Source organism: Nerophis ophidion, linkage group LG08 (assembly GCF_033978795.1).
Source record: "Nerophis ophidion isolate RoL-2023_Sa linkage group LG08, RoL_Noph_v1.0, whole genome shotgun sequence".
NCBI lineage: Eukaryota > Metazoa > Chordata > Actinopteri > Syngnathiformes > Syngnathidae > Nerophis > Nerophis ophidion.
In genome coordinates, this window is record NC_084618.1 from 2,304,907 (window position 1) to 2,327,927 (window position 23,021).

The 23,021-nt window shown below is 40.4% G+C and overlaps 1 protein-coding gene across 2 annotated transcripts in view; it reads left to right on the top strand.

Annotated features, from left to right (window-relative positions):
• Window positions 1-23,021, top strand: part of LOC133557194 (rab GTPase-activating protein 1) — a 125,899-nt gene that overhangs the window by 30,864 nt on the left and 72,014 nt on the right. For both annotated transcript variants that reach the window (XM_061907470.1, XM_061907471.1), the window contains 5 exons: window positions 70-172; window positions 228-397; window positions 462-630; window positions 5,040-5,133; window positions 8,220-8,370. In XM_061907470.1, coding sequence (XP_061763454.1) covers window positions 70-172; window positions 228-397; window positions 462-630; window positions 5,040-5,133; window positions 8,220-8,370 — 687 coding nt within the window. The remainder of the gene's footprint in view (window positions 1-69; window positions 173-227; window positions 398-461; window positions 631-5,039; window positions 5,134-8,219; window positions 8,371-23,021) is intronic.

The following is a 23,021-nucleotide window of genomic DNA, read 5'->3' on the forward strand; positions in this document are numbered from 1 at the left end:
ATTGTGTGCGTGCGTGTGTGTGTGTGTGTTCGTGTGTGTGTGTGTGTGTGTGTGTACGCGCTCCTTTAGGAGTCCATGGGAAAGAGCTCCGACGGGAAGTCTTACATCATCACGGGAAGTTGGAACCCCAGCACACCTCAGTTCCAGGCCGTCAACGAGGAGACGCCCAAAGGTAGACTCCAGCATTGTCTCTCAGAACTCCGAGTGCCAATGAAGTGTTCCTGCAGATAAATCCATGTTCATGACCACGGCCGTGGACCTGGTCATCACCGAGGTGGAGGAGCCGGTGCGTTTCCTCCTGGAGACCCGGGTCAGGGTCTGCTCCCCCAACGACCGCCTCTTCTGGCCCTTCGGCAAGCGGAGTCACACCGAGACCTTCTACCTGAAACTGCGGCAGGTGCGTGGAGCGGGGAAGGAAGCCGGCGTTAGGGTCCTGATGGTTTTCTCCCGAACAACTCCAGATGGAACGCAAAGAACGCAAAAGTCCCTCCTCCGACACGCTGTACGAGGTGCTGAGTTTGGAGAGCGAGACGGAGCGAGAGAAACGTAAGACCACTGCCTCTCCCGGCGTCCTTCCTGGTGGGCCCGAGTCTGTGGTTCCTTCTCCGCCCGAGGACGACGAAGAGGAAGGTAACACTTCCGTTCTGTCGCTGCCGCACACAAAGAAAGACGGGAATGTTCCCCGCTTTCTCATGCACTCCCAATCATCACTGAAAAGTCAACACATGTACCTCAATCCAAACAAGGCCCTGCTCAGCAATACAGTATCTCTTCAAAATCACACACATTTGATCAGACTTGACTGGGACAAATTATTTTAGGAAAAAATATTAGATATATAAAATAGTATCTCATATTGTAAACATAAATTACAGTAATAATTATAGAATTGCTTTCCATCGGAGTCAACTTGTCATGCAGTGAAAACAAGCTCATGAGTCTCCAAAGTCTGGCAACTCATTTTTTTAACACATCCTACAAGTTTATAAAACAAACACATAAATAGGTGTAAACAGGTGAAATGTGATGAGACTGACTCTAACAACACAAAGCTGCCGTGCAGGCGCTTTTTTCCCCTTTAAAACTGTCATTGCTCAAAAATAATAAGGAAATCAAATCAGTGTTGTTATGGATTATTGACCTATTAAAGGCTCCAATGACTTCACATTGACATTTCCACTTTGAAATATGTTTTGTGGAAAATATTGCATATTGTGTTTTTCACATTAAAAAAATGATGTTTCATTTGACAAGAAAGGGATTAAACAAACAAAAAAAAGAGGTAAAAAAGTCAAAAAAACGTATAATCTACAGAAAGATCTGATTTAAGCATTGAAAGTAACAAAAATATAAATATATGTATAACTTATTTTAAACAACTTTTTTTAAGTGGGGCCCTTTTTGTCCCCAAGAATTGTAATGGGATTTTTAAAAAATTGTAATTTCTCCAAAAATAATAATGAATCAAAACCAATGTAGTTCTGAACTAGTGACTTATTCAAGACTTCACATCAAATATTCCACTTTGAAATATTTTTGGGGAAAGTATTGCATAATTTGTGTTTTACATAAAAAAAACAAAAGTTTTATTCAACAAAAAGGGCATAAAACAAACAAAAAAAACATTTTAGAAATAGTAATAAAAAGATATAATTGACGGAAATATCGAAAGCTCATCTGGAGATTGAAGCATTGAAACAAAACAATACGTATAACTTATTTTAAACAACTTTTTAAGTGTGGCCCGTTTTGTCCCCAAGAATTTGAGTGGGATGTTTTTTATTGTCATTTCTCAAAAAATAATCAAACTGAATATTGTTAGGAATTACTGACCAATTCAAGGCTCCAATTATTAAGATAAAATATTGCACATTGAAATATTTTTGAGGGAAAATATTGCATATTTTGGGTGACATTTGTTGTGTAATTCATGTGTTGGCTATAAAAAAAAAAAAGATTTGTTTGACAAAAAGAGCATAAAAAATAACAAAAAATGTAAAACATTTAACAACAAAATGATATTTTTTTAGTTATTTTTTCATTTATTATTTATTCGGTACATATATATATATATATATATATATATATATATATATATATATATATATATATAAATGGGTATTTATATATTCTGTCGTTTATTTTTTTCCTTTTACGGAAGTTTTTTTTGTAGAGAATAAATGCTGAAAAAAAAACAATTGAATGGTTTAATAAAGGAGTAAACAGAAAAAAAATGAAAATTAAATTTTGAAACATAGTTTGTCTTCAATTTCAACTCTTTAAAACTCAAAATTCAACCGAAAAAAAAGAGAAAAACTAGCTAATTCTTATCTTTTTGAAAAAATCAAAAAAATTATTTATTGAAAAACATCATTAGTAATTTTTCCTGATTAAGATTAATTTTAGAATTTTGATGACATGTTTTAAATAGGTAAAAATCCAATCTGCACTTTGTTAGAATATATAACAAATTGGACCAAGCTATATTTCTAACAGATCCAAATCATTATTTCTTCTAGATTTTCCAGAACAAAATTTTTAAAAGAAATTCAAAAGACTTTGAAATAAGATTTACATTTGATTCTACAGATTTGCTAGATTTGACAGAATCATTTTTTTTTATTTTAATCATAAGTTTGAAGAAATATTTCCCAAATATTATTTGTTGAAAAAACAGAAGGTAAAATGAAGAATTGAATTAAAATGTATTTATTATTCTTTACAATAAAAAACATAAATGTACTTGAACATTGATTTAAATTGTCAGGAAAGAAGAGGAAGGAATTTAAAAGGTAAAAAGGTATATGTGTTTAAAAATCCTAAAATCATTTTTAAGGTTGTATTTTTTCTCTAAAATTGTCTTTCTGAAAGTTATAAGAAGCAAAATAAAAAAATAAATGAATTTATTCAAACAAGTGAAGACCAAGTCTTTAAAATATTTTCTTGGATTTTCAAATTCTATTTGAGTTTTGTCTCTCTTAGAATTAAAAATGTCGAGCAAAGCGAGACCAGCTTGCTAGTAAATAAATACAATTTAAAAAATAGAGGCAGCTCACTGGTAAGTGCTGCTATTTGAGCTATTTTTAGAACAGGCCAGCGGGCGACTCATCTGGTCCTTACGGGCGACCTGGTGCCCGCGGGCACTGTGTTGGTGACCCCTGCTTTAGAAAATAAAAACTATCAAAATGGCCCCCGCATGTTTTCATTTGTCCTTGTTGACAAAGTTTGGACGCCCCTGGTGAGAATAAAAGTAATTATGAAACAACATTTTGTTGACATGGTTGGAAAAACCTCTTTTTTTTAAAAATACTAGTGTTGGCACAAAGGGGAAAATGCTGGAGAATTGTCCTCAAACGCTCATCTTTTCATTGACCTTTCAGCGCTCACATGCGGCACACAAGCATCCAAAATGTCAAATATGTAAGTGTTGAAGGGTTCCACTGTCCATAAACATATGTAAGAGCGCCTGGGGGAGGTATTGAATATAGACTTGTTGTTGGCACGAGGTCTGCTTGGATGTCACGCACTGTCAGAGGACTTCTTGTACTTCGGGGGCCTGGTTAAGAGGGGGGGCGTATAATCCACCAACTCGAGTATTTCATATATATATATATATATGTATGAAATACTTGACTTTAAGTGAATTCTAGCTATATATATATATCTATATTTATTTTATTACATATATATATAAATGAAATAAATAGTTGAATTTCAGACGGCACCTATCAAATACACAGTAATAAAAACACAGTTGTTCTACTAACTGTACTGTGCTTGCTGGTTACTAAAAAACAACAACAACACTTACCTTTCACTATTTGAATAACCTTTGTTCTGCCATTTGCGTATTGGCGAGCGATCTCCGAATCCGGGAACATCCTTCACAGATTTGTTGTAAATGAGAACGGGATGTTGCTTCCAGCTATCAGCATAGCCATCTTTGTCTCAGCATAAGATACACCATCAGGTCTCCATTTTGCGAGGTGGGCCATAATACTGGGTCGTGAACGATGCTGCGCTGCGGACGCTTTGTGCTTCGCTGACCGTTCATGGCTGAGTGGATCCGTTCACCGTGTTCAATGGAGAAGTCTGTTCTACAAAATGTACAGGCAACATACCCCTTCCCCTTCCAACTCTCCTAGGTAAACTGAAATTCTTGTTTCCAATCGTTCTGGAACTTGCAAGCGTATTTCTTCATTTTGCTGGTCGACGGTGTAATATATTGGGTTGGAGTCAAAAACCATGCGAGGTGATGAAGTTACGTCTCTTTACTGTGGGCTTCAGAACAGACATTCTATTCTATGTACAGTAGATGGCAGTATTGTCCTGTTTAAGAGGGTCGCAACATTGAGTCAGGTTCTCATGGAGCTGGAGTGGGCGTGGCCTCCAGCTCTGTCTGAATTTCGGGAGATTTTTGGGAGAAAATGTGTCCCGGGAGGTTTTCGGGATAGGCACTGAATTTCGGGAGTCTCCCGGAAAATCTGGGAGGGCTGGCAAGCATGGTCTTATATAAGTGTTATAATGAAGATGTAAATGTCTATATTAGCCTACTATCAAAATGACTTTAAAAGTCTTATATAAGTGTTATAATGAAGATGTAGATGTCTATATTAGCCTACTATCAAAATGACTTTAAAAGTCTTATATAAGTGTTATAATGAATATGAAAGTGTCTATATTATCTATTTTAGCCTACTCTCAAAATGATCATTCCGCGATGGGTTGGAGACTTGTCCAGGCTGTACACCGCCTTCCGCCCGAATGCAGCTGAGATAGGCTCCAGCACCCCTTGCGACCCCAAAAGGGACAAGCGGTAGTAAATGGATGGCTGGATGGATCACATTGACATTCCCTTTGACCGGAATGGAAGCCATGCTCTGTGTGGTGAAAGGCTTTCATTTGAACCCAGCAGAGGGCGGGTGACTAATATGAAACAGAATCAGTACAGCTGGTGGGTGTGCCGCGTGCTCACCATGACGGGTGGAAAGTGGAGCTTGCACAGTGCAGATGTAAATACATGACTTGTCTTTTCTCAGATAATGACGAACCACTGCTGAGCGGTTCTGGTGACGTCTCCAAAGAGTGTGCAGAGAATATTCTGGAGACCTGGGGAGATCTGTTGACCAAGTGGTACACCTCTTCTACTAAACCTCTTCTACTAAACTTCTTCTAAAACACACTGCGGCAATGACCAAGAAGAACGCGGAGTTGGAATATAATTACAACACTTTATGTACTTTTTTATATACATATTTATATAATATTTACATATTTATATAATATGTAACTACAAGCTCCATTCACAGACAGAGTCCCATTGCTTTTATGAGCGGTCGAGCGAATCAAAAGCCGAAAAAAAAAAAATATATATATATATATATATATATTTTTTGTTTTGTTTTTTGTGGCGGCCGTAATTCTTTCGTGGCGGGCCGTAACAAATAATTGAATGTGTGGGAAACCCTGACACATATATATATATATATATATATATATATATATATATATATATATATATATATATATATATATATATATATATATATATATATATATATATATATATATATATATATATGGTTGTATAGATATATAATACAGGTACATATATGTACCTATATCTATATATATTTGGGTGTCCCACGATTCGATTCAATATCGATTGCTTGGGGTCGCGATTCGATAATATATCGATTTTTTTTTTATTCGATTCGATTCTCGATTCAAAAAGGATATTTTTCCGATTGAAAAGGATTGTGTATTCATTCAATACATAGATTTCAGCAGGATCTACCCCAGTCTGCTGACATGCTGGCAGAGTAGTAGATTCTTTTTTAAAAGCTTTTATAATTGTAAAGGACAATGTTTTATCAACTGATTGCAATAATGTAAATTTCTTTTAACCATTAAACAAACCAAAAATATGGCTTATTTTATCTTTGTGAAAACATTGGACACAGTGTGTTGTCCAGCTTATGAGATGCCATGCAAGTGTAAGCCACTGTGACACTATTGTTCTTTTTTATTATCATAAATGTCTAATGATAATGTCAATGAGGGATTTTTAATCACTGCTATGCTGAAATTATAACTAATATTGATACTGAGATAGGCGCCAGCGCCCCCCGCTACCCCAAAAGGGAATAAGAGGTAGAAAATGGATGGATGGATTGATACTGTTGTTGATAATATTCATTTTTGTTTCACTACTTTTGGTTTGTTCTGTGTGGTGTTTGTGTCTCCTCTCAATTGTTCTGTTTATTGCAGTTCTGAGTGTTGCTGGCTCAGGTTTGGTTTTGGAATTGGATTGCATTGTTATGGTATTGCTGTGTAGTGGTTTGTTGGATTGATTATAAAAAATTTTAAAAATGAGAATCGATTCTGAATCGCACAATGTAAACGATTCGATTCGTATTCGAATCGATTTTTTCCCACACCCCTAATATATATATATATATATATATACAGTGGGGCAAAAAAGTATTTAGTCAGCCAGCGATTGTGCAAGTTCTCCCACTTCAAATGATGACAGAGGTCTGTCATTTTCATCATAGGTACACTTCAACTGTGAGACAGAATGTGAAATAAAAATCCAGGAATTCACATTGTAGGAATTTTAAAGAATTTATTTGTAAATGATGGTGGAAAATAAGTATTTGGTCAAGCATTCAAAGCTCTCACTGATGGAAGGAGGTTTTGGCTGAAAATCTCAGGATACATGGCCCCATTCATTCTTTCCTTAACACGGATCAATCGTCCTGTCCCCTTAGCAGAAAAACAGCCCCAAAGCATGATGTTTCCACCCCCATGCTTCACAGTAGGTATGGTGTTCTTGGGATGCAACTCAGTATTCTTCTTCTTCCAAACACCACCAGTTGAGTTTATACCAAAAAGTTCTATTTTGGTTTCATCTGACCACATGACATTCTCCCATGTGCTCTCTGGCAAACTTCAGCCTGGCCTGGACATGCACTGGCTTAAGCAGGGGGACACGTCTGGCACTGCAGGATTGTATTCCCTGTGGGCGTAGTGTGTTACTTGATGGTAACCTTTGTTACTTTGGTCCCGGCTCTTTGCAGGTCATTCACCAGGTCCCTCCGTGTGGTTCTGGGATTTTTGCTCACTGTCTTATGATCATTTTGAGCCCACGGGATGAGATCTTGCGTGGAGCCCCAGATCGAGGGAGAATATCAGTGGTCTTGTATGTCTTCCATTTTCTGATAATTGCTCCCACAGTTGATTTTTTTCCACACCAAGCTGCTTGCTTATTGTAGATTCACTCTTCCCAGTTTGGTGCAGGTCTACAATTCTTTTCCTGGTGTCCTTCGACAGCTCTTTGGTCTTGGCCATAGTGGAGTTTGGAGTCTGACTGTTTGAGGCTGTGGACAGGTGTCTTTTATACAGATAACGAGTTCAAACAAGTGCCATTAATACAGGTAACGAGAGAGCTTAAAGAAATTACAGGTCGGTGAGAGCCAGAGATCTTTCTTGGTTGAAGTGACCAAATACTTATTTTCCACCATCATTTACAAATAAATTCTTTTAAAATTCCTAGAACGTGAATTCCTAAAATTTGTTTTCCCATTCTGTCTCTCACAGTTGAAGTGTACCTATGATGAAAATGACAGACCTCTCTCATCATTTGAAGTGGGAGAACTTGCACAATCGCTGGCTGACAAAATACTTTTTTTGCCCCACTGTATATAAATATATATTTATATACACTCACACATACACGCATATATATATATATATATATATATATATATATATTTTTTTTTTGCAATACTTTTTTACATGTTTTTTCGCGCTGAAGGCTTTATTAATTTTGAATCCATCTTTGGGCAGCGCATCTTTCCATTCCATTCTTGGGGAAACAGTTCGATTCAGAATCGATTCTCCATTCAAAATTTAGACTTTTTAATAACATATATCCATGCATTCATTTTTTTTTTTTTCAAATATACCATCTTTGTATTGATTTGGTGTAAATACCCTGCACCCCACCACAAAAAAACAACAACTATGACATGGATAAATAAAATAAAAGTGCATTCAAAATACACTCAAGTAATTAAGTAAACATTTTTGAGTAAAGCTCCAAGACTAAGGCAGTTGTGCAGAGTTTTCTTCAAGTAAAAAAGTATTGAGTTCCCTTGTGGACCAGCAGCAGTTGTCCCCACTAAACCTGACCCTGACCCACACCTCTTTTGCAGGCACCTCAACCTGTCCGTGCGCCCCCGGCAGCTCCCTGCCCTGGTGCGCAGTGGCATCCCCGAGGCGCTGCGCGGGGAGGTGTGGCAACTTCTGGCCGGCTGCCACAACAACGACCACCAGGTGGAGGAGTACCGCACGCTCATCACCAAGGTAAGCAACGTGCGGGCTACATCTCAATCCCACAAGTACAAATAGTGGCCTTCCTTCTCCTTCACAAGGGACACAATCTGACCAATCAGAGAGGAGACTGTGTATTCAAGTCCCGCCCCTAAGTGCCATGACAACAATGCCATACACGTAGAGAAACACGTAGCGAGTGCAAACTAAGTCTGCACAAGCAGAAACTGAGTCCTTTGAGTCTTGTCTTCATGACCTTCCCTCGTCTTCTTCTTTCAACTGAGCCAGCGCTAACTGACTCTGTGAGGTTGCAAACTGACTCCTTTGAGTGTTGTAAAGGAGTCAGTTTACTCCATCATCTTCTTCAACACAGCAAGCGCAAAGTGAGTCCGTGCAAGTGCAAACTGACTCTGTGCAAGTGCAAACTAAGTCCGTGCGAGTGCAAACTGAGTCTGTGTGAGCGCAAACTGACTGTGCAAGCGCAAACTGAGTCCGTGCAAGCGCAAACTGACTCTGTGCAAGTGCAAACTAAGTCCGTGCGAGTGCAAACTGAGTCTGTGTGAGTGCAAACTAAGTCTGTGTGAGTGCAAACGGAGTCTGTGTGAGTGCGAACTGAGTCTGTGCGAGTGCAAACTGAGTCTGTGCGAGCGCAAACTGAGTCTGTGCGAGTGCAAATTGAGTCTGTGCGAGTGCAAACTGAGTCTGTGCGAGCGCAAACTGAGTCTGTGCGAGCGCAAACTGAGTCTGTGCGAGCGCAAACTGAGTCTGTGCAAGCGCAGACAAAGTCTGTGCAAGCGCAGACAAAGTCTGTGCGAGTGCAAACTGAGTCTGTGCGAGTGCAAACTGAGTCTGTGCGAGTGCAAACTGAGTCTGTGCGAGCGCAAACTAAGTCTGTGCGAGTGCAGACTAAGTCTGTGCAAGTGCAGACTAAGTCTGTGCGAGTGCAAACTGAGTCTGTGCGAGTGCAAACTGAGTCTGTGCGAGTGCAAACTGAGTCTGTGCGAGTGCAAACTGAGTCTGTGCGAGCGCAAACTAAGTCTGTGCGAGTGCAGACTAAGTCTGTGCGAGTGCAGACTAAGTCTGTGCGAGTGCAAACTAAGTCTGTGCGAGTGCAAACTAAGTCTGTGCGAGTGCAAACTGAGTCTGTGCGAGTGCAAACTGAGTCTGTGCGAGGGAAAACTGAGTCTGTGCAAGCGCAGACAAAGTCTGTGCGAGTGCAAACTGAGTCTGTGCGAGCGCAAACTAAGTCTGTGCAAGTGCAAACTGACTCTGTGCAAGTGCAAACTAAATCCGTGCGAGTGCAAACTGAGTCTGTGTGAGTGCAAACTAAGTCTGTGTGAGTGCAAACGGAGTCTGTGTGAGTGCGAACTGAGTCTGTGCGAGTGCAAACTGAGTCTGTGCGAGCGCAAACTGAGTCTGTGCGAGCGCAAATTGAGTCTGTGCGAGTGCAAACTGAGTCTGTGCGAGCGCAAACTGAGTCTGTGCGAGCGCAAACTGAGTCTGTGCAAGCGCAGACAAAGTCTGTGCAAGCGCAGACAAAGTCTGTGCAAGTGCAAACTGAGTCTGTGCGAGTGCAAACTGAGTCTGTGCGAGCGCAAACTGAGTCTGTGCGAGCGCAAACTAAGTCTGTGCGAGTGCAGACTAAGTCTGTGCAAGTGCAGACTAAGTCTGTGCGAGTGCAAACTGAGTCTGTGCGAGTGCAAACTGAGTCTGTGCGAGTGCAAACTGAGTCTGTGCGAGTGCAAACTGAGTCTGTGCGAGCGCAAACTAAGTCTGTGCGAGTGCAGACTAAGTCTGTGCGAGTGCAGACTAAGTCTGTGCGAGTGCAAACTGAGTCTGTGCGAGTGCAAACTGAGTCTGTGCGAGTGCAAACTGAGTCTGTGCGAGTGCAAACTGAGTCTGTGCGAGCGCAAACTAAGTCTGTGCGAGCGCAGACTAAGTCTGTGCGAGTGCAGACTAAGTCTGTGCGAGTGCAAACTAAGTCTGTGCGAGTGCAAACTAAGTCTGTGCGAGTGCAAACTGAGTCTGTGCGAGGGAAAACTGAGTCTGTGCAAGCGCAGACAAAGTCTGTGCGAGTGCAAACTGAGTCTGTGCGAGCGCAAACTAAGTCTGTGCAAGTGCAAACTGACTGTGCGAGCGCAAACCGAGTCTGTGCAAGTGCAAACTGAGTCTGTGAGCGCAAACTGACTCTGTGCAAGTGCAAACTAAGTCTGTGCGAGTGCAAACTGACTTTGTGAGATTGCAAACTCACTCATTTAAGTGTTGTAAAGGAGTCTGTTTACTCCATCATCTTCCTTCAACAGAGCAAGCGCAAACTGAGTCTGTGCGAGTGCAAAGTGAGTCTGCGAGCTCAAACTGACTCTGTGCAAGTGCAGACTAAGTCTGTGCGAGTGCAAACTGACTCTGCAAGCGCAAAATGAATATGTGCGAGCGCAAACTGACTCTGTGCGAGTGCAAACTTGAGTTTGTGAGATTGCAAACTGACTCATTTGAGTGTTGTAAAGGAGTCTGGTTACTCCATCTTCCTTCAACAGAGCAAGCGCAAACTGACTCTGTGAGATTGCAAACTGACTCCCTTGAGAGTTGTAAAGGAGTCAGTTTACTCTATCATCTTCTTTCAACAGAGGTAGCCCAAACTGAGTCTGTGCGAGCGCAAACTGAGTCTGTGCAAGCGCAAATTTGCATTTTTGATAAAGGAGTCTGTTTCCATCCTCTTCTTTCAACTAGCCAGCACAAACTGAGTCTCAAACTGAGTCCTTCGAGTTTTTTCAAGTTGTGTAGAGGAGTCTGTTTCCTTCATCATCTTCCTTCAACAGAGCAAGCGCTAACTGACTCTGTGCGAGTGCAAACTGACTCCCTTGAGTGTTGTGAAGTCAGTTTACTCTATCATCTTCTTTCAACAGAGCAAGCGCTAACTGACTCTGTGCGAGTTCAAACTGACTCTGTGCGAGTGCAAATTTGAGTTTTTGGAGTTTTGTAAAGGAGTCTGTTTCCATCATCATCTTCTTTCAACTAGCCAGCACAAACCGAGTCTCAAACTGAGTCCTTCGAGTTTTTTCAAGTTGTGTAGAGGAGTCTGTTTCCTTCGTCATCTCCGAGTGCAAACTGAGTCAGCCCGAGCGCCAACAATCCCATCGCAAGGGCTAAGTGAGTCAGCCCGAGCGCAAACTGAGTCCTTTGTATTTTGCCGAGTTTGGAAAAGGAGTCTGTTTCTTCCAACACCTTTTTTCCAAATAGCGAACACAATTTGACTCGACGCAAGCGCAAACAGACTAATCGTGAGCGCTAACTGAATCAGCGTGAGCAAAAACTGCTTTATTTGCGTCAGAGCGAACGCAAACTGCGTCCTTTGTGCTTTGTAAAGTTGTGTCAAGGAGTGTGTAGATTCTATCACCTTTGTTCTACTGAGCAAGTGCAAACTGAGTGGAGGTGTGTTTGGCTGTATAGAAGTGGCAGAGGTGATGTATGAGTGCTAACTACAACTCACACTATATGGAGGTAGCATCCCAGGCTGGTTGCCAGGTGGTCAAAAGATGTTAGCCTTGCCTGACACCCCCCGTCCTCCCGCTCTGCTCTGCTCTGCGTACAATAAGAAGATGCTCACGCAAACTGAGAAAAATGGTCAGGAATGGAATGTTGTTGGTCATCAGCAGAAAGTATTTTTGAAACATTCCAAATCTGGAACACGTGCAGACACTTTGTTTAGTCTCAAAGCCCACTAGACCGCTTGAGAGGCTGGCTGGGGATAGCACCGTCAATTCCGGACCACAAGCTGCTACTTTTTACCTACACTTTGAACCCTGCGTCTTACAAAACAGATTTATCTTCGCTGACGACCATAATGCAACGAGTTAAAAAGCAAAGAAAGACACCGAATTGGTGTGTTGTTGTTTTGGACGAGTTAGTTCTGTTTGGACTGAGCTTTCAGCCAGAAGTACAAGTTCAATTCCGTCGTCTAGCCTTCCATAGCGTTCCTACTTGTATGGATTCTTCATTCATCACTCCAAGCTTCACAATATAACTAAAACAATTCTTACTTATTAAAGCGTCCCATGTGTGATGTCTAAAGGAGTGTTTTCATGCGTATTTGTACCTAATGTCCTAATGTAATCAAAGCTAGCATTAGCTAATATACTAACAGTGTTTGTGTGAGTAACTTACAATGCCATTCTTTGAGTATTGTTTTAGTTTTGTAAATTCTCTAAGACGTCAGCGTGGAGTTATTGAGTCTGTTTAGCTGATTGGAGAGCTAGCTTGCGCAGTTAGGTGCTCCATGACCATGACTTCTGTTTTGTTTGATTGGCCGTTTTACTGCCCTGTTACAGACATTTGTAAATCAGGGTACGTAAATAAACATTCAAAGTATATTTTTGTGTAAATAACTCATTTTATCTGCGTACAAATACTAAATTTTTTAACAACATATATATATTTTTTTTATTTACTTAAAAAAGTTCCAAAGTTAAAGTAGCAAGGATTGTCACACACACACACACACACACACACACACACACACACTAGGTGTGGCTAAATTATTCTCTGCATTCGACCCATCACTCTTGATCACCCCCTGGGAGGTGAGAGGAGCAGTGAGCAGCACCAGTGGCCACGCCCGGGATCATCTTTAAGTGATTGAACCCCCAATTCCAGCCCTTGATGCTGAGTGCCAAGCAGGGAGGTAATGGCTCCCATTTTTAGAGTCTTTGGTATATCTAATACCACAAAGGTGCCATGCAGGCGTTTTTTTTTCTTTAAAACTCTCATTAAAAAAAGAAGAATCAGAATCAATGTTGTTATGAATTATTCACCTATTTAAGCCTCCAAGTATTTCACATCAAATATTACACTTTTAAATATTTTGGGAGCAAAATGTTGTAAGTTTTGTTTGTTGGACATATGGAAAAACTAAGTTATCTTTCAATCCAATCCACTTTATTTTTATAGTACATTTAAACAACAAAAATGTTTCGAAAGTGCTGCTCAACAATGTTAAAAACAATATTTAAATATTAGCCTTAGCTCCACCACTGAATAAAATTAAATATAAAAATAAATATGATTATAAACAATTAAAACAATAAGTAAAAATCTACATTTAAAAACACGGAGGACCACACAACTCACATAGTTTCTTTCTTTGACAAAAACAGCATAAACAAACAAACGGGGAAAAACACACAAAAAAAAACTAAACGTAGAAATGGACGGATAGATCCGAGGTTGATGGAGAGATTGAACTAAATTAAGACTTATTTCCAACACTTTTATGAGTGGGGCCCTGAGAAGTCCGTTTAGTCTCATCAATGACTTCATATCTAATTTTACACATTCAACTTTTTCAGTTTGTGTTTTTGCCATAAAAACAGGGTTTTGACAATTAAACATAAAAATGAGATATATTTGATTCTGATGTAGAGATTGAAGCGTTTAATTTTTGAACAGTTTTTTGACTGAGACTCTTCCCAGTCCTCTTGGGGGAGGTTGCAAATATATATTGCATCCATTCTGGAAATGAAAAATATCAAAATGACCCCTGCGTGTTTGATTCCGATTCAGGAGGAACAGTGTGGCTTTGGTCCTGGTGGTGGAACTGTGGAGCAGCTCTAGACTGTGGGCAGGGTTCTTGAGGGTGCATGGGAGTTTGCTTTGTGGACTTGGAGAAAACCGTGTTCTGCGGGGAGTGCTCGGAGAGTCTGATTGTGGCGGTCCTGATCAGTGTCAGAACTTAGTCCACAGTAAGTCAGACCTGTTTCCAGTGAGGGTTGGACTCCACCAGGGTCGCCCTTTGTCACCCATCCTGTTCAGAACTTTTATGGACAGAATTTCCAGGCACAGTCAGGGCGTTGAGGGGGACCTGGTTGGTGGCTGCAGGATTAGGTTCGGGCTTCTGCCTTCCAAACACCTCCCTGGACCTGTAGAAGGCCACGGGGAAGACCCAGGGCACATTGGAGTGTCTATGTCTCCTAGCTGGCCTGGGAATACCTCGGGAGGAGCTGACAAAGTGGCTGGGGAGAGGGAAGTCTGGGCTTCTCTCCTTAGGCTGCTTCCCCCGTGACCCCACCCCGAATAAGTGGAAGAAGATGGATGGATGGATTAAGAATTGTTAAAAGTAATAATCACAATTAGCTTGAAAACCATTTTTTTAACACTCCTATTGCATAATGTAAGTCTGTGTTTTTTTTTTAAGTCTGTTAATGAGAGAATAATGTCCTTCCTACTATTAATAATTAACTTGTCATCTTTTCATGGACTAATTAACCAATGAAATATTTTAATAACTAATGTTCTGTGCATACCAAACTCCTGCCAGCTTCCAATTAGCGCTGTGTGTGTGTGTGTGTGTGTGTGTGTGTGTGTGTGTGTGTGTGTGTGTGTGTGTGTGTGTGTGTTTACATACATACACAAGAAGAACATTGCGTCCTGGCAGCCAAGCCCTTTGCTGCGTGGACCTGGTGTCCTGGCGGTGTGTGAACACTGTCCATCTGCATGTTGATTGTCAGAAATGTCACCTTTGCCTTCCCTGCGTGGGACAGGAAGTGGCCGAGTGTCTCTGGATGCTGACTGACGACCAACAAAGGATCTCTCATGAAAGAGGAGGCACTGACCGACAAGACTGTTTGTTTTCCATGTCAGTCACAAACACTCAGTATTTAATATTATTATTATTATTATTACAGTTTTACACTTACAGCAACAAAAAGCGAGACTAGAGACTTCTTTGGTGGGGGTGGGAGGAGTCTGCAGATTTTCTGAGCCCTGGTCAGGCAGCGGCTTTTTGAGATCTGGATAGGAGGAAGAGGACTCCGCCGTCCTCACCACTCTCTGGAGAGACTTCCAGTCTGAGGCATTGCAGGCTGCAGTCCAGACAGAGATGCTGTTGGTCAGCAGGTGGTCTCTAGAGTGCCTCTGTAGAAGGTGCTGAGAATGGGGGGAGGGAGCTGTGCTCTTTTCATCCCACGCAAAAAATGCATGCGCTGCTGAGCTCTTTTTACAAGCGCTCCGATGTGTAGGGAGCAGGTTATATTGTCAGTGATCTGCACCCCCAGGAATCCAGCAGGCATTTTTTTATCACACTTTATCTCCTGATACAGGGGTGTCCAAACTTTTTCCACTGAGTGCCACACACTGGAAAAATGAAAACATGCAGGGGCCATTTTGATATGTTTTATTTTCAAAAGTAATACAATATATAACCTCCAGGGTTCCCCTCAAGTTTAGTCCCAGGGTCCTGACAGTCAATGGCAGTGGAATTACGGAAGAAGTGTAAAATAAGTTAGCATGCTAAGAGTTAGCATGTTATATGCTAACTCTTAGAGAAAACAGTTTGGCAGGTTTAGTGGCAGGAAGTGACAGCTGTGCTCTAAAGCAGGGGTGCCCATCACGTCGATCGCGAGCTACCAGTCGACCGCGGAGGGTGTGTCAGTCGATCTCCAGCCAGGCTTTTAAAAAAAATAGAGCTAAAAATGAGTGATCATCAATCTTCACCAAGACGTCACTTAAATGACATTCACGGTACCGGAGGCTCTTGTGAGATGACGCTGGCTGCTGCAAGATCATTATTATGAAAATATGACCGAGAGGAAGGCGAGAAACACTTTTTATTTCAACAGACTCTCGCGCCGTACCTTCCGTCAAAACTCTAAAGGCCGACTGCACATTTCCTATCTTCACAATAAAAGCCCTGCTTCATGCTGCCTGCGCTAACTAAATACAGAGTCTCGGAAAGCTGGCGTGCACAAGCGATCCCTCAGAAAGCTGGCATGCACATCACTTGTGCACGCCAGCTTTCCGAGACTCTGTATTTAGTTAGCGCAGGCAGCATGAAGCAGGGCTTTTATTGTGAAGATAGGAAATGTGCAGTCGGCCTTTAGAGTTTTGACGGAAGGGACGGCGCGAAAGTCTGTTGAAATAAAAAGTGTTTCTGGCCTTCCTCTCTGTCATTTTTTCATAATAATGAACTGGCAGCAGCCAGCGTCATCTCACAAGACCCTCGGGTGCCGTGAATGTCAATCAAGCAAGCTATGGAATTTGCCGCCAATGTTTTTCTTGTAAAGTGTATGGAAGCTGGATGAATTAGATGCCAAAAACCAACCACTTTCATGTGGTATTGTACAGGAAGAAGGACTTTTTTTCTCCTCCATTTGAAAATGTGGGCGTTATCATCATTACTGTCTGATTCCAATCAATGCAAGTCATCAGAATCAGGTAATACACCAACTTATATTCTTGTCTTCGTGAAAGAAAGACATCTATATGTGTTACACATGCTTGTATTATCATTAAACACATTTAACTTGTTTACAAAAATGTCTCTTTCATAAATAAATAAATATAAATGATATATATAAATGAGGTAGATCCCCTCGAGTTGGTCACTTGAAAAGTAGCTCGCCTGCAGAAAAAGTGTGGGCACCCCTGCTCTAAAGGGTGAGTGCGGCTAAGGTGGTGAGGTATTAACGCTCTTGCCTTGCATCACATTCCAGACCACGTTGGTCTGACTACAGTCCCTTTTGAACAAAATGACCAGGTGACTTTTCCTCTTTCATCCACAATGTTCTTAATGTTGACTTTCTCTTCTCACAGCGTTCCATTATGAGGCAGTTTGTATTGATGTGGGCGATATAAATATATATATATATATATATATATATATATATATATTGATGTGGTTTTAATGGCGAGGCCTGGGTCCTGAGGCTGGTGTAGGTAGTGTTGTGAAGACAAAGAGGCGGCTGTTGGTCCATGAGCGTCAGTGTCTGTGTGTTGTTGCCATGTGTTGCCCACAGGGGGACACTTGCCCTTTTTCTTTGGGCTGGTGGAGGTTCTAAGGAACACAAGTTGATTTGAACTGAGAGCTCTTTTGTGGCACAGACTCATGATCTCGGCGCACATGCCGTCCAGGGCTATGTCTCTTTTATTTTGAAGTCATTAAGATCTTTGTCCTCGTTGTTGACGCTGTTTTGGACTCAACTACCCGATATCCCTGACGATAAGCCGCTATTTGTTTCCTACACTTTGAGCCCTGCGGCTAATTTATGGATTTTTGTTTAGTCGGTACAAAAACAAAACATCCATCCATCAATTTTCTACCCCTTTTGGGGTGGCGGGGGGGCGCTGGCGGCCTATCTCAGCTACAATCGGGCGGAAGGCGGTGTACACCCTGGACAAGTCGCCCCCTCATCGCAGGGCCAACACAGATAGACAGACAACATTCACACACCAGGGTTAATTTAGTGTTGCCAATCAACCTCCAAGCAACTTAAAAAGCTGTTTTATGGTTAGGGTTATGGCGCCGTTTTTCGGAGGAATTTGTTCACCGCAGGTGCTGCAGGATCCTTCCATTTCATGACAATACGATAGCACGTACAAACCTGCATGAAAACACTCCTACAGACATCACACATGGGACCTTTTAGGAAGTATTAATAGTTTTAGTTATATTGTAAATCTTACAAACGTTGCTTGGCGTGATGAATGAATTCATCAGGAGTAGAAACGCTATGGACGGTGAGAAGACGGGAACAGAAGTTGTACTTCTGGTCGCAAGCTCTAGAGAGAAGCACCGGTAGTGAGCAAACTCGTCCAAAAGATAGCACCATGGTACAAACAATAACACACCTTTTCAGTGTTTTTTTTTTTTTTTTACTATTTGCAGTCCTAGTTGTCTTTATAAGCTGCAGGGTTCAGAGCATCAAAACAAGTAGCAGCATGTAGTCCACAATTGACAGTATTCTTCCTCTGCTATTGCAGTAGAAAGGAATGGAAATCCACTGTAGCGTTCTTCCATTTAGTGCTTTTAACCAGAAGTCTTCCAGCCGTCCGTAGCGTTTCTACTGCATGGATTCTTCATTCGTCACGCCAAGCAACGTTTGTAAGTTTTACAATAAAGCTAAAACTATTCTTGCTTACTAAAGCGTCCCGTGTGTGATTTCTATAGGAGTATTTTCATGCATATTTGTACCTGCTATCGTAATGTAATGAAGCTAGCATCCTTAGCATCAGCTATTAAGCTAACACAAGTGTCCAGTTTGTTCATTATTTTTCTACTGTTTATATTTTGACATTGAATAGCTGAATCATACTCATAGTCTTGTATCGTTACAGTTTCACAAATTCCTCAGTAAGTTCACAAAAACATCACTGTGGAGTTATTCAGTCTGTGACCTGAATATTAATCAAGTATTGGCGATGTTGTTATTATAAGCAATACTTACATCATGTTTATATTACATGTTATTATGAATGTTACTAGATACTACATATATACTTACATCATGTATATATTACATGTTATTATGAATGTTACTAGATACTACATATATACTTACATCGTGTATATATTACATGTTATTATGAATGTTACTACATGACACATATACTTATATCACGTATATATTACATGTTATTATGAATGTTACTAGATACTACATATATACTCACATCATGTATATATTACATGTTATTATGAATGTTACTAGATACTACATATATACTTACATCATGTATATATTTCATGTTTTATGAATGTTACTACATGACACATATACTTATATCACGTATATATTACATGTTATTATGAATGTTACTAGATACTACATATATACTTACATCATGTATATATTACATGTTATTATGAATGTTACTAGATACTACATATATACTTACGTCGTGTATATATTACATGTTATTATGAATGTTACTACATGACACATATACTTATATCACGTATATATTACATGTTATTATGAATGTTACTAGATACTACATATATACTCACATCATGTATATATTACATGTTATTATGAATGTTACTAGATACTACATATATACTTACATCATGTATATATTTCATGTTTTATGAATGTTACTACATGACACATATACTTATATCACGTATATATTACATGTTATTATGAATGTTACTAGATACTACATATATACTTACATCATGTATATATTACATGTTATTATGAATGTTACTAGATACTACATATATACTTACATCATGTATATATTACATGTTTTATGAATGTTACTACATGACACATATATTTATATCATGTATATAGTACATGTTATTATGAATGTTACTAGATACTACATATATACTTACATGATCTATATATATGACATGTTATTATGAATGTTACTAGATACTACATATATACTTACATCATGTATATATTACATGTTATTATGAATGTTACTACATGACATATATACTTATATCATGTATATATTACAAGCTATTATGAATGTTACTAGATTACAAATAAAGCAGGCTGTGCTACTCATTTTACATGGACTAACAAAAGCTAACTACTGTGATTGATTTTCCCCACTTGTTTATACAACAGAAATGACAAATAATTACATTTCAGCGCCTCACCGACGCTATTAATTAGCACCTGATCCAATAACCTGGCAGGCAGCTCCTCATTTGTTTGTTTTTTTCCCGAGGAGTTGAGAAGCAAAAGCCCCAAACAAATTCACTCAGGTGCAGGTTCAGCCGGTTCAAACGACCAGGGAGGGAATATTTCTTGGAAGGGGAGCAGTAAGCATTTTTTATATATATATATATATATATATATATATATATATGTATAGCTACAGTACATGTACAAACACATAGAGATACATACAGTCATGCATATTAGATATATTAAGGTTGTAAATGATGCGAGGCGCTCGTCCTCACAAAGGCCGCTAACACCACACCACCTTAGCCACGCTTACCCTTTAGAGCACAGCTGTGACTTCCTGCCACTAAACATGCAGAAAATAGCTCTTCTCAGGACCTCTATGTTTACATTTTCACACTTTGCACTATTTTCTGACACTTTATGAAACATTTCCTACATATTCCTACATTTTAAGGGCTTATTCTTAAATGTTCAATGTTATTTTAACATGTTGTTGACATTGTTTGTTTTCCACGCTTGTGTTGACATTTCCTCTCTGCTTTGATGTCCGAGGCATTATAATCAGAGGAAAGTTACATTTCAAATCAAATGTATTTTTCTCCTGCTCCTTATTTTCCATAAGTCAGTCATTTTCAATCTGTGTTGCTAAGCGGGCTCCAACAAGTGGTATGCAAAAAAAAAAAAAGATAATGACCTCATTAAATATTTCAACACAGTCTTATAGTTCAAACTTTTGTAATGTTACAGTGGGCAAAATATTAAATATACTTGTTAAATAACACCTCTGCTTTGTTTTAATGAATACTTATGCCTACTAAGCTACTGTATTTTAATGTTGCCCATTATGGTGGTACTTGGAGAGCCAAGTGTTTTCTGATGTGGTATTTGGTAAAAAAAATGCTAGAGAACCACTGCCCTCGGTTATAAAAATATCAATAAGTATCAATACGGGGCAGCGCGGTGGTACAGGGGTTAGTGCATGTGCCTCACAATACGAAGGTCCTGTGTAGTCCTGGGTTCAATCCCAGGCTCGGGATCTTTCTGTGCATGTTCTCCCCGTGACTACATGGCTTCTACGCCGGCTTCCTCCCACCTCCAAAGACATGCACCTGGGGATAGGCCCCTCCCACCTCCAAGGACATGCACTTGCTGGATAGGCCCCTCCCACCTCCAAAGACATGCACCTGGGGATAGGCCCCTCCCACCTCCAAAGACATGCACCTGGGGATAGGCCCCTCCCACCTCCAAAGACATGCACCTGGGGATAGGCCCCTCCCACCTCCAAAGACATGCACCTGGGGATAGGCCCCTCCCACCTCCAAAGACATGCACCTGGGGATAGGTTGATTGGCAACACTAAATGGTCCCTAGTGTGTGAATGTTGTCTGTCCATCTGTGTTGGCCCTGTGATGAGGTGGCGACTTGTCCAGGGTGTACACTGCCTTCTGCCTGATTGATAGTCTCCAGCGACCCCAAAAGTGACAAACTGTAGAAAATGGATGGATGGATGGATGAAAGTATCAATATGGGCCGTTATAAAACACTTGTATTTTGATACAATTTTCAGATGTCTACACCTTACTAAAAATGCTTGTCTTTTTTATCAATTAAAATTTCTTTCATAAATAAAGGGGAGAAAAGATAAGCAAAACTGGCATCCGTTCATGTGTATTTATAGTTTAAGAAACACTATATTGTGATGTACATTGTTACCTTGGTATCAAGTGACCTATATTGGGGTTTTGCATTTTTCCCATCATGCATTGCTGGGGATTTAAATGGGTGTAATTTTGAATTATGTGTGGTGCTTGGACATGTTTTATAATATCTACAAAGATGAGTGAGCAGGTTGTGTTACAGTGCGGCAAAAAAGTATTTAGTCAGACAGAGTTCTGTAATGTTCATCATAGGTACACTTCAACTGTGAGAGACAGAATGGGGGGAAAACATCCAGGAATTCACATTGTAGGAATTTTAAAGAATTTATTTGTAAATGATGGTGGAAAATAAGTATTGAGTCAACCATTCAAAGCTCTCACTGATGGAAGGAGGTTTTGGCTGAAAATCTCAGGATACATGGCCCCATTCATTCTTTCCTTAACACGGATCAATCGTCCTGTCCCCTTAGCAGAAAAACAGCCCCAAAGCATGATGTTTCCACCCCCATGCTTCACAGTAGGTATGGTGTTCTTGGGATGCAACTCAGTATTCTTCTTCCTCCAAACACCACCAGTTGAGTTTATAGCAAAATGGATACATGGATGATACAGCAGAGGATTGGGAGAATGTCATGTGGTCAGATGAAACTTTTTGGTATAAACTCAACTTGTCGTGTTTGGAGGAAGAAGAATACTGAGTTGCATCCCAAGAACACCACACCTACTGTGAAGCATGGGGGTGGAAACATCATGCTTTGGGGCGTTTTTTCTGCTAAGGGGACAGGACGATTGATCCGTGTTAAGGAAAGAATGAATGGGGCCATGTATCCTGAGATTTTCAGCCAAAACCTCCTTCCATCAGTGAGAGCTTTGAATGCTTGACCAAATACTTATTTTCCACCATCATTTACAAATAAATTCTTTAAAATTCCTACAATGTGATTTTTTCCCCCCATTCTGTCTCTCACAGTTGAAGTGTACCTATGATGAAAATGACAGACCTCTGTCATCATTTGAAGTGGGAGAACTTGCACAATCGCTGGCTGACTAAATACTTTTTTGCCCCACTGTGTGTGTTACCATGTGTGTTGACTTTTTGTGTTGGTTTATTTGCACCATGAGTGGGAAAGCTTGTTTGGATTGGGTCATATATAGAAATGCTGTGCTGTGTACACTCCGGAGTGCAATACATGGTCCGAGTTTCAATTGTTCCGTCAGATGTTTTATAATTAAGGTGGAGGCGTGCCAGATTCCTTATTAAACTGGTGACATTTCAAACTGAACACGCCGGTGGGCCGCGTTTGGCCCCCGAGCCGTAATTTGGACGCCCCTGGCCAAACCTTGGGAATGAGATGACGACAGACGCTTCCTGGGTGAGTGACGGTAACTACTTGCAGCACAAATAATAAGTCGGGCCGCTCTAATGGCAAAAGGTCTGCGCCCGGAGCACTTTGCCAGGCAGATTGATATCAGGAATGTTGTTGTGCTCGTCAGCGACCTCGTTTCCTGCTCCAAGGCGGCCAGGGTCCCGGGCAGAAATAATGCGGAGTAACGCTCCTTTATGACAGTGTTTAACGGCGTCGCTGATATTGTAAGGAGTGCG